This window comes from Condylura cristata, unplaced genomic scaffold (genome assembly GCF_000260355.1).
Source record: "Condylura cristata isolate star-nosed mole 26May11 unplaced genomic scaffold, ConCri1.0 scaffold00009, whole genome shotgun sequence".
NCBI lineage: Eukaryota > Metazoa > Chordata > Mammalia > Eulipotyphla > Talpidae > Condylura > Condylura cristata.
Genome location: NW_004567110.1, coordinates 7082839 through 7095762, shown reverse-complemented (window position 1 = coordinate 7095762; position 12924 = coordinate 7082839). Strand labels below are relative to the sequence as shown.

General features: G+C 49.1%; 1 protein-coding gene across 7 annotated transcripts in view; it reads right to left on the bottom strand.

Moving 5' to 3' along the window:
* The window catches only part of ASAP1 (ArfGAP with SH3 domain, ankyrin repeat and PH domain 1), a 235925-nt gene that overhangs the window by 191535 nt on the left and 31466 nt on the right, over nt 1–12924 (bottom strand). For 6 of the 7 annotated variants that reach the window (XM_012722945.1, XM_004679591.2, XM_012722943.1 and 3 more), the window contains exon 2: nt 12752–12878. In XM_012722945.1, the coding sequence (XP_012578399.1) occupies nt 12752–12878 (127 nt within the window). Of the gene's footprint in view, nt 1–12751; nt 12919–12924 lie in introns of those variants that run through there. The other variant, XM_012722946.1, reaches the window with a different exon arrangement.

Below are 12924 nucleotides of genomic sequence, written 5' to 3'. Positions count from 1 at the left end.
GAAGGCACCTCAGATTTCAGAATGGGCTCTCTGGAACCTCTGGAACTGAGAAGGCATCAAGACTTAGAAAACATTAGTGGTTGGGGTTCTGGGTTAATTGAAGATAATCGCTTTACATACCCCCAAAATAACCAATTCCAGTGACAAAGTGAAAGAATGTACTAGCCAAGGACCAACTCAAAGACATCGGCTATACAAATTGGCATCTAAAAACCTTCCGTACCAACTCTCAGAAAGATGAGTTCATGTGGCTTAAGGCGCCTATTCCTCCTTGGCTTCTCCTCTCAGAATGTTCCCAAGGCCCTGGCCCTGGTGGCCTATGAGGCCCACCTGACTTCCAGGAGTGTCCCCCTTTCTAAAACACCTTCCCCTCCTGACTTTGCAGTTAAGTGTTAAATAAGAAACAATCCAACGCAGCTAATTCACAGCCGTGTGTAAATGATGCAGCAGTACTGCATCTGCCCAAGGCAGTTCCTAAGGTCAAGGGGTCTCAGCTGGAGCCATGATCCAGGGAGTCCAGAAAGGGAAGCGGAACTGACCCACCAGCCAGGAAAAGGAAGAGGAGCGACGCGACATCCTGGCTGGGAGTCTTCTACACTCAGATTGAAGGCTGTCTTTATGCCTGAACCCAGCAAGGCCCTGCCTTCCACAGTTACTGCCAGGGGAAGTGAGAATGTTGGCAGGGAGGCTGGAGGGAACAGCTCAAGAAGTCAGCACTGAGGGCTGGAGGGCTGGGAAGGCAGGAGCGCCTGCTTCCCTGTGACACTGAGGTGACACAAGCTCTCAGTTCTCTGCTCTGCTAAACAAACGATCTACAAACACCCATACTCACTCAGTCTCATCTTCACTACTCAGCCGTTAGCAACCAACCATAAACAAGGGCAGCTGCATACCCCAAGAACAATTTTTATCTCTGCAGAAATGTTTAACTCAAAGTGTTCTATTGGGGAAAAGCACTTTCACCGCATGCCTAGGGCTGGGTGTGTCATGTGGACAGGGCACCTTTCTGGGAACCTGGAAATGACAGGTGTATTCAAATAAGCACTGCTAGTGATTCACTGCTTTCGCCTGCAGTCCTCTGGGGCAAGTGCTAAGTCAACTGTTTAGAACACAAAACCTCCTCCTAAGTTGGGGGCAACTTATGCCGTGAAGTATTAATACACTGACATGCCATAAAACACCACTGGGGAGTTTTTGGTAACCTCGGGAAATGCTCACAAAACGTTAAATGAATGCAAACAGGATCCAGGGTATATCTGGAAGAAATCCCGAAAGTGTTAACTGTGATTATTTCTCATTGGTGGAGTCATGGATAACTTTTAAATTTCCTCTTTGATACGTTTGCTGGTTTCCCACAAAGGGAATACATTTCTTTTATTCTTCAGTGTGAAGAAGGTGTTAGCACCAAAAGTATGTGACGAATCGATGGCGGCCCATGTTAAGTGACACCAGAGAGATGTAATGTGCACCATCAGGCTACAGACTCTCTACAGGACAAACAACTCAGCCCTTCAACTAATAAATTACAAGGACAAAAAGAGGAGGGATACCCACAAAGGAAATTTAAAAATGTGTTAGTCGGTTTTAACATTCGGATCCTGATTTGAACAAATCATTACGACAATAAAAGTCAGCTGGGAAAATGTGAACATTTAATAATAATGAGAAAATACTCATTTTTAAAAGACAGTTATACGATGGTTCTTTTTTTTCCCCCAAAGTCCTTATCTCTTAGAGCTAAATCCTCAAATATTTTATTTATGGGTGAAATTAAACAATATCTGGGACTACTTTTTAAAAATCTGGGGTGCAGGCAGAAGGGAAAGCCAGATGGCTAAAAGCAGACCTCTGCTGCGGCCTGGTGACAGAGACGTGGGCATTCCCCGTGTCTCTACTTAGGGGTTTGGGTAAAAGTCAGACACAAATCAGCCACTGAAACAGAAAACGTGTCCAAAGAGAAAGCCACTGAAAGGACTGTCTACAAGGGGACGGGTGGCGATGGGTGGGCATGTGGGGGGGAGAGGTGTGCATGTGTTGGTGCTCGTCAAGCGAACTATCACAAGATTACCCAACAATAAAATCCATAGTTTTTTCCATTCCAAAGATACTCGTTTAACATCTTGATAAACACCCGTGTCCTTCAGGTGGTGAGCTGCTGGGGGCAGAGGCAGTTGAGACTGGACACCCATCTTAAACCTCAGCCTGACACTTCCTCGGTCTTATCACCTCTGACGAGTCATTGTGAATTTCTGAGCCTCAGTTTCCTCATTGCCGATTGAGGAAATGGCAGCATCACGGCCTAGCAAAGCACTGTGGGGGGTGCAAGGAGACTTTATGAAAACACTCCGTGCGCTGCTTGAGCTGAGTGCCAAGAAAAAAAGAGTAAACCCCAGGCACAGTTGCTCGTAAAAACATGATTCACTACTTACCATTCATGACGAAAAGTCAGGGGTCAGCTCATTTTGAAAATACCAATTCTCTCATTAATCTCTTTGATATCACATCATGAACCAGTTGCTCGTGTTGGGTAATGTAAATTATCTAAACGTAAAAGCCTCCCACTCAACCTGAGCAAATCAGGAGGGAAAAATGCTTTCCTTTTTCACTTGTTTCGTTTGCATGTGTATGTGTCTGCTTCCAGTAAGAGGGTAAACACTAACCCCTACCCTTCCATTCCAGTGCACACTGCTGCTAAGTCACTGAGCAAAGTCAGGTGTGGGGGCGGGGGCTGGGGGGCACCGGGCATGCAGCCTGACAAATGCTGCTCTGAGATCTGACTCCATCCTGTCCTCACTGGAGGACACGAGGGTCCGTTCCCCAGCCTGTCTCTGACAAACTATCCCCAAAACCAAGGGTAAAAATGCCACTTCTGTGACCACCCAGTTAGTATCGTAATACTGTCAGAAGTTCTGAATTCGACTCTGGCTTAAGCGTCCCAAGCTTCAGCTGAAGCCGCGCTCCCGATGAGTCTCAGCAGTCCATCCACCATATAAGGAAGGCAGCTTCAATCTGAGGGGCAGGAAGTGACGGCTGGGTGGGCCCTCTCTAGCCCAGCTCATCACGTGTGAGAGAGGGAAATAGCACCCACCCCACAGAGCTGCTGCTGGGTTAAATTAAGTGAGTCGACGCGTGCAGAGCATCCAGGAGTGCCCAGCAGAGAGCAGGTGCTCAACTGTAGTGTTCACAGATTCCAAATTTTGTTCAGACTCATACAAGCCTTGGGACGGTGACAGCATATTTGCCTGGCACCATTTTATTTATTGGAGGCAGGGCATGCACTTGCCTTGCTATGAAAAATATGACTATTATTAAAGCAGCAGCAGCTGCTGGGCCAGCAGTGAATGTTTATTTTGGTCTGCACTTTGTGGAAATAAGGAATATCTAATTTTATGTAAGTGCTATTAATGTGAATAAACACTGCAAGGAAAAGGAAATGGACTTCACAGAAAAAATGATTAATGAAACATAAAGGACTCCACACTTCACAACAATGAAGCTGCTCAAATTTTATTTTGTGCGTAACTGGTCAATGAAGAAGCCACTTAATGGCAGGAAAGTTGTCAGTCCTCATCAGACTGCCCAGTTTCTGACAGATAGTAACCCTGGGAGAAGGCCGGCCAAACTCCCAATAGAGCCCCGTTGTTCTGAGTCTTCCATCCATCCTGGGTGTCCATGGGCGGTTATTTCCAAGCACCATGTCACCACCTGGGATTTACAGAGCAAGGTGGTGTCTCCTCTGCCCACACCTGTGTGGAATGCTGGTCTCTCCTGCCCATTGCAGGAAAGCTATCGCTGGGCAGCACAGACATGTGACCACAGCCCTTTCATTTGCTCTCCAACAAATGCAGAGCAGAAGGGGGGGGAGGGAGGAGGAGGAGGAGCAGAGACTGACATCTCCCCAGGGCTCCTGGGAGCCAGGCATGGCCAAGCCTTTCTGTCCCTACCTGTTCTCTCCCAATATCTCTGTGCAATTCTGTCCTCTCCAATGAGCTCTCACTTCATGAAGATTCAAGATGATGGGGCCGGGAGACCTGGGCTTTGCGCTGAGGCCTGCCATCACAACCCCTCCATGCTGAAAGGAAACGCTTAGCCTTACCCTCAGGGAGCCTCACGAAACCAAGCAAAGCTGACAGGAGCACTTCCTAGAGGTCTCCTGACCCAGGGAGCCAGTCCTAGTCTCCCTCCCAGAGGTTCAGACCAAACCCAGAGACTTGGCTGGTGTGGGCAAGGGAGCCGGGGGGCATTAGAGTTGAAGCCAATCCTCTTCCATTGGCCAGAGGAAAACACCCTCGTTTCCTATCATTCTGCCCCTCATGTTCCATTAAATACCGTGACTCCTTCCTTTAGGTCTACCTAGTGCCTGAACTAGCATTTTGTTTTGCTGGGGAGAGAGAGGGTCTGTTACTTCAAATAAAAGACCCTGATACCCTTGAGTTTTCTGAGGCTCAATTTCGTCATTCGCATGAAGGAGGAGTTAGATGAGATGGCCCCTGAGGCCTCCTCCAGCTGTCAGGTTTATCTGGTAATGATACAGTCACGGTATCGTGCTAGGCCAGGCGCTGGCCCCTGGGCACAAAGCTGGAGAAAGATGAGGTATCCAGGCTGCACCAATAGTAAGAGCTTGGAGAGCTTAGGCTTTTCTCCTGTCTGAAGGGATGGCTTAGCTTGGCGAGGCCGATCCTGCTTTTCTGTAAGAGCTGGTACCAAAGTGCAATCAGACTGTGGGCTTTACCTCCCCGACACACGAGGTTCTCATTTTCTTCTCTAGCTCTGAGTGGCTAAATTGTGCGCTGTCTTACCAAAGGGACATATATCCTAGTTCTCTGGGGAAAATTATACCATAGCCTTGGCATTAAAATTCAGTTCTTACGTAAGTGACCACAACAGCACCAAGACACAGAGCCGCTCAGACTGCTCTGACCAGAAAAGCCCACCACAAATTCTTCTGTTAAGACCAAGCAGGGTCCAGTGCCTCCAGACCCAACCAGACCCTGCTCCACAAATAATCCAAACTCATTTTACGGACAACAGAAAGAAGCGAGCAGGTACTCGGAAGTACAAATGCGGGTTAGCTCCATTCCTCTTGAAGGCTCTTGCCTCCAAACCAAAATAGAATTCCTGTGGCCGCAGAGCTCCAGGCTGTCAGCAGGGCACTCCACCAGCTGTGCCGGGTGCAGGCAGCGCCACCCCAGCAGCGCTCTCCCGGCACCTCCCCGCAAATGACCAGAACCAAATACCTGCATTCATTATGTAACAGAGAAGGCCGCGCGTTACCCCAAGGCCCTGGGAAAACCAAAAGGGACAGCAGTGCCCCAGCTCTGACGCCCCAGTGGAGAGGACACAGTGGAGGCGGGCTGGGCTGGGGAGAAGACTCAGCAGCGGCCCAAGGTGGGGCTGCGTGAGCGCAGCCACCGGCTGGCCGGGCTCAGAGGGGCAGCACTGGCCCCTTCCTTTTGGGTAGCCCACCCAGGACCGGGCAGACAGTAGAATTGAGTTGGCAGTCTGCTCTGGATCAGCTGGCCTTGCCCATGATGCCCAGCGGTCAAAGTGCTCAGTGCAGTCCTAGTCGCTCGCCTAGTCCCAACTGTGTCTCCAACATCCAGGTCCTTGAGGGAATACAGCGTCTGACCTCAGCGGCCACTCTTCTGAAATGGGTCTACCACGTCTCATCCTATCAGTCACAAGGTGAACAGTGACAGCAACGAGGATACGAGAAGGTGCCGGCACGGTTCTAGGCACGCTGAGAGGCAGCGTTGGCGGACAGCTCCCGGGTGAGGTAACATACGGGAGGAGACAACAGGGCAGCCAGTGGCCCACACAGGCGCTCTCAACGTCCGTCACCCCAAATGCCATCACAGGCCTCAGTGGAGAAGCCCCTGCCCTTGCACTGAGGAAGAAACACCTCTCACTCTGCTTGTTCCCACGGGAGGAGGGCAGATGTTCGGTCACTTCTTGACTGGTCAAGTGAAGCGCAATGAAGTCCCTTGATCAGTGCTCACAGGCACCTCTCTACTTAATCGGCAAAACAACGCCTCTATGTAGCAGATGAGGAGACTGAGGCGCGGAAGCACGTGAAGCCCAGCCTTGGTTCTGGTTCATGTGGATGGAAGCCACCTCTAAGAGGCTCGCCTGAGGCACACACATGAGATGTCTGGCTGGTGTCTAAACGTCCAACACCACAAATGCTCCAGTGACTGTCCCCAACACCAGGCGGGGCTTCTGTGGTGAGGGGAGGACTCAGGCCAGCGGGCTGGTTACGTGGTCAGCCTCCTGAGTTCAGGCCACTCTCCACTCCCCTCCTACATGTAACCAAGTTGTGGGCTGGGGAATGGAAAAGACTCCCTCCCTGAAATTATCTCCATCCAGTCCTGGGTTTGGAACTAGGAGACATGAATTGAAACACCTGCATCATTTCCTTCCCATCTGTTGGCACGGTCCCACAGGTGAAAGTGGCTGTGCTCGGCTGTGTGGGTCCCCATTGCTCAGGAGTTTTCCCCCACGGAGGATACAAAACTCGAAGGTTCTTCTAGCAAACCAATCACAGGAATGCTATAGCACTTTGCTCCCCGGTTTCAGGAGTCTAACCGCAATCCAAGCATCTGATCAGCAGAAGATGAGCGGAGCTAGCCACCTGAGCTGATGTATTTCCACCCAAATCAAAGGTATTTGACCTAAGAGTTATGTTGAGCCACATCACCAGCGATGTCTACTACATTTTTGTAAACAGTGCACGTAGCTAACATAGACCCCCATTCACGACTTTCATTGCAAGCACTGAATTCACTTTTTCTCCAAGGTTCCTTCAACTCTGAGCCCTCACGACTTCCTAGCACCCAACAGGAAGCGGGGCTGTGGGTGGCCAGGAAGCTGAGGTGCAGAGGCCTGCAGCAGCCCAACCAGGAGAGGTGCTGCTTCAGTCAGGGCTGAGGGCAGCTCCTTGGAAAGACAGGCTGGCCACCCTCCGGACCAAGGAGGCCGGGCGAGCTGCGAGCAGGGCAGCAGGCTGGGCTCGCCTCTGCTCAGCAAGCTGGGAGGACTGCCGGCCCCAGCTCTGATACAAAGGACAGAGAGTTCAGAGAAATCCAGCAAGAGCACGCCCAGGAACAGAGAAAGGGAACTGTCTTTCCCTTTTTCTTTACCTCAAACGTTCGCACTGGCAGTAAAAATCAAGTACACATAAGAACAAGTAACCAAGTGTCTTTTTTATGAGCCTGCAAGACAAAAAACTAGCAGACCGGAAACATACACCATAGGTGACACAGAAGAGACAGGGTTTAGGGTCCCAGAAGCCCTGCAGTCAGGAGCTGCTGCTGTCACTGCCATGCCATCCTTCACTTTCCCTCTTAGGTCTTGGTCTAGTCTTAGGTCAAAGAGCAAAGAAAGCTACCAGACAAGGGTCATACTAGTAGCAGATGTTACTAGTAACATCTTACTAGTGGACAATGTTTTAAACCCTAAGATGGATACAAAAGACAAATAACATTAGCATGGAATACCTGCTAATAGATGGGTGTCTTGTTTTGGAAAGACAATGAACTCTGGTACTTAAGAGAATCCTTTTCTCTCTGCTTATCCAGGCAGCAGCTAACCTTTGGTGGTAATGTCCACAGAAAATGCTCCCTAAGTACATCTGGGATGGGTCAGAAGACGGGGTCACTGAGTCCAGAATTATCTGCGCGGCAGCAGCATCAAAGGAAGGCTGGTTAACTTTACAATGGTCTATCTTCAGGAGGTCAGGGATAAACAGCACATTTTTTTACCTTCAGCAATGCATGGACCAACGCTGATTTTATCTAAACCCTTCCTGCGACTTGTTTTCCTTTAAGACTACAGTTTGGCAGCTGCTTTACAAAGCAGATACACTAAACTATTAAGTTTACTAGCTTTCAAAATTTAAGAGAAGTAATGCAACTGTATTCTACAACACTAGGATCTGATGAAAATGAGACTTCAAGACCTGGCCAGAGAAGTCTTATGTGTGAGATTCCATGAACTGAAATGTAACCCTAAAGGCATTAGTGAAAGATTAAAGACTTTCAGGCATCAGCCCAAAGAATGTGGATAAAAATTAAAAGGAACATGGAAAGGAGAAAGACACACACAGTGAAGTCTGCACAGGGACCCCCAGAAACGGGATCCCCACTCTACCACTTGCTGCTTTGGGTGACCTGGGACAAACACTTAGCTGCCGTAAGATGGGGTCAGTAATAACAACAGGGTGACTGCAGCATTAAGTAGGGTATACAGGGCTTGCACACAGTAGGAACACTAATAAGTGACTAGTGTTACATGAAAAAAGCCCCCCAATGAATCTATATTGCACACCTTCTCGCTCCACGGTTCCTCTACCTTCAAGCCTGAACACATCATCAGAATTTGTTAAGACAAGCTAGTCTCTAATGATCCATGCTTGAGTGTCAGCGCCCTTAAAACTTTTAGACCACCCACTTCTTGAAGGCAAGATTGACATCTTAGTATTCCCAGTTCTAAGCCCACTGCTGGCACCAGACCATCTGTATATTGACGGATGATCTGAGTGATTAACTGAATTGCTGGTATGAATGCCCCATGCCAACTCCCAACCTACCAACTGCCCTCTTTCTACCTTATGAGTGGCAACCCTATTTCTCTTTCGTAAATGTTAGTTTCACCATAACAATGGAGATAATAACCCCAACACCTCAACAAGGCTGTCCATAGCTGTGCTCCCCGAAATATGAAGAGTAAATGTTATTCCTAGATTATGGTCAGAAAAATTCCCACTTTTAATCTGCAAAAGCACATCCAAATCTTTCAATGGGATGGAGCGTGATGGGGGGGGGGGAACAGCATATTTAAGTATTAAGAATTCTCTAGTCTGTGAACCTGAAGAACAATGAAGCCATTTAGGAGCTTAGGTACCTCTGCTTCATGAAACCAAAATTAGAAGCTGCAATGAGAGTAAAGTCCCTTGTTTTTCGCAAAGCTGTTGAAATAAGTCTTTGTAAATATTTACAACATTTATTTTACATCTTAACTCTTTAAGTGCCTCCTAACTTCATTTACTTACAAGTTATTTGTGCTGGGAGACAAATCTGGGTCTCCACTTCTTATCTTAGTAAAATGGAGAAAATAACTGTCCTTCCTTCACAAGCTCCATGAGTGTCAACAGAGGTCAGGCATGCCGTGTGCCTGCAACTGGTCCAGAGCAACTGCTCAACAGTTGCAAATGGACAGAACATGCCCCCTGCACGCTCACCAAAGACAAAATCCTGGCCTGACATTAAACAACCAGGCCAGCTTCGTCTGTCATGCCTCCTCCCTCTCACCGAGCACTGACACAGGCCAACCTAAGTCTTTAAGCGGAGAGTGCCTCCACTCATCCTCGGTGGTCCTGAAAGGTGCTTGGCTCCCGCCTAGGGAAACTGTCTTCTGGCACTTACTCATAGCTTCCAAGTGGCCACGAGTGAAATGGCACCTCTTCGCGCTATGGCTGCTGAATAAGTAAAGCACTGGCTTTTTGCTTGGAAAACACTCGCTCCCCAGGAGGAAACCTTGGCGTCCAATCCCGCCTTGCCTCCCAGTGGCAGCCGCTCCCCACGACTCCAGTCATGTGAGACCCTAGGCCCTGAAAGATGAAGTCCAGAAATAAACTCCTGGCTTCTTTTACCACCTATTTCTGACCCATTTCCTAGAGTGCTCATCACAGACTTTAAAAAAAAAAAAAACATTTACCAAGCACAACACACTCCTGATCAAGGTGACAGAGCAAATGAAAGGATGCGGGTAAATCTGGGACTCCCAAGCTTAGAGACCTAACACAGTCTTTTAGTTAAAATGTGTGTGTCCAAAATTAGGGATCCGAGGGCCCTCCCTGGTGGCACAAAGAGTTAAAGAAACACTGTGAAGCTAGCTACCCTGCTTTAGCGCGCAAGTTCGATCCAGGGCCTGGGAGCTGGGAGGTGGGAGGTGAGCCATGTGGCTCAAAGACCTCTGCTGTCTCCCCGCTGCTCCCCTCAGCAGTGTACTTCAGTAGATCTGCCTGTCATGCTCCCCACTCTGTCTCTGGTGAATCCTCTCACCACCCCTGCAGCTCTGGCCTACACCCCAGTTCTGTATGCATTAATCAATAATTTTTTTAAAAAAATACACAAGACAAAATTAGGGATCCAGAGAGCAAAAACATTTGCAAATAAGCAGGAAAGTATTTTATTAGTAGAACCAGAAAATGATTTTAAAACAAGGAAAAAAAAAGAGCTCCAAGCTGATTCCTGCTCCTGGGTTTCCACACCATCAAAAAGTACTCAAAACCTTTATGCCTCAGAATAACCACAAGATAACACAAACGGCAATTGTAAAGTGTCCAAGTATCTCACTTGTGAAATCTATGCTAACATCATTTTGTGATTTGCTGAAAACTGTTCCCTATACTTTGAGGGTAATCGTTAAAGCCTTATTGTGTGTAAGCTGAGGAAGAGGGTGACGGGGGTGACAATCCAGCCGTGGTGATTATCTGTCAGTAAGAAACTAACAGGAACCGTTCGCATTTAAGCGAAAGGCAGCCATTCCTGAGTCCAACCTCAAGCAATAGGAATCAAGAGTTAAAATGTACAGCCGAGTGCCATACCCATGTTCAGAAAAAGAATTACAAGATCATTGTGACATTCTGAACGAACCACTTACTGTGATATTTCTGAGAACACGTGTGTTATCAATATCCTCTAACACGTGACACTTCTCACGTCTAGCCTGGCTCCAATTCCTCCTCAACTTCAAATGGGACTACACCTGGGTCATGATTTACTTTTTCATCTAATCTTGCAAAACACTGTTCTTCACACACAAATCCTATCTGTTGCATTCACTTTCAAATATAGTTATTTCTTTCAAATATAGTTATTTCAAACTAAGATCAACAGCAACTGCTACCCTCTGGAGTTTCTGCAAAATATGCTCACACCGCCCTAACAGACACAACAACCAACTTACCATTATCACACCTTGCACAAAAAGAACAGTCTTACTATCTGAATGCACAGAAAGGGAAAGTTAAAGTAACTGACAGCTCTATTAGCAGGGCCTGAGGAACTTATCTAGAAGGAAAATGACCACTCAGTCTAATCGATGTCACAACCTTTAGAAGCATATACAATTAGTACAGAAAAAGGATGCAAAATGTTCCTGTCTCAGCATGTTCCAATTTATCACCACTAAGGGAAGGCCACATCATGGGGCTGGAATCCTGGCAACAGCTACAATCCCAGTCACCAAGGCTTGGGATATTGCAAAGGACTTACAGAGACCGACCCCCACCCTGCCCGCCCACCCCAACACACACCTTTCAAGAAAATATAGTTTAGGTGGCATTTCTCCAACCTTTTCAAACTTCAATCCAATCACCCAACACTAACTTGAGAAAGAACGATAGAAACATCCCCAAGTGGAGTAAATTTTCAGATTCATTCACAGCACCAGGCAGAGCAGGCAAAATGAAAGCCACAACAAAAATCTCTCCCCTCCTAACATTTTGGACCCTGGGCTTCATTGTAACTTGGTCTGAAGAACAGTATTAAACCAGAAGCCCCAAAGTCTCAACATTAAGGAGAGTTGGCCATGATGAGCTGAAATCAGAAGCTCTCCAAACCTCAAATAAACCAACCACACACAGATCCACCCAGGGAAATTGATCTTGTTTCCCAGCTTCCCCCAGTGCGCTCCTTTTCTGTTGAAATAGGTTTGGCTTGTTGCAAGGGGAGTGCTGCTTTAAAGCACTTAAAGATGGTGCAGCGTTCCAGGGTAAACGTGTTATATGTATTGAGTGAGGTACAGCGACTTCTGTAGTTCTTGGGCTTGTGGGGTTTTCGCTTACCCACCCCACCCTATTGGCAATTCATTTAAAATTTGCCCTTGGCCTTCTGCACCCTCCCCCCTTCCTGGTCACCCACAACACACTTCCCTGGAGGGTCTAGATAAGCAAAGTTGCTCTTTGCACAGTCTTGGTCCAACCTCCTCTAGACGGTATGCCTTCCCCTGCAGCATCCGCCTCTCAGTCTATGAGCACCCTTCCCGCAGGACGGCTGTTGCAGCAGCTTTTAGCTTTCACCGTGCAGGCGATGGGAACAGATGAGGAGGGGCCAGTGGACACAGCTATCTTGCCGCAGAAGGCTTTAGGTACTGGGGGCCAGGAATGAAGAATCCTAGAACAGAGGCAGTCGCAGCCCCGGTTCCCTGTCATCCCTTTGGATAGTTCCACGGCCCTTGACTATGCAGCTAAATCGGCCTGGCAGAGCCGGCACCAGAGCGGTGCATTCAGTGACCATCTCCCTGTCCCTCGCTGGTGACCTTGGCCACATCGCTTGGCCTCCCTCTGGCCCGACATCACCTACTTCGCAGGTTAAGAGAGGGTCCCAAGGAGTCGGAAACCGAGTACACTGCCTGGCTCCAAGGCAGGACTCAAGACAGAAAAGACTTCCCTCTTTTCTCTCCGGGCGTCCAAGGCTCTCTGTCCTCTCCCCACCGCAGGCCTCTGGGATCAGCGCCCCGGCCAATGGAGCTGAGGCCGCACATCTCAGCCCCCCCATTCACCAGGGAGCTGGGGACCGGGGCAGGCCGGAGGGGGTGTGGCTCCTCCAGCCCCCTGGCCCCCGGTCCTCCCGGCTCCGCCATCCCGATCACCCCAGAGCGAGGATGCAGCGGCGGCGACCCGAGCCTGCGAGGCGGCCCCGCCGGCCGGGGTCCTGGGAGCGCGCAGGGGGCGCCGGCCGCCACCTACCTCCTCCAGCAGCGTGACGGTGTTCCTGCAGTTGTGCAGCCGCGTGGTGAAGCTGGACGTGGTGGGCGAGTTGTAGTCCTCGGTGGTCTCGGCGATGAACTCGGAGACGGAGATCTGGTCCGGCATCCTGCCGGGGGGACGAGACACAAGCGGGGGCGGGGGGTGAGTGGCGG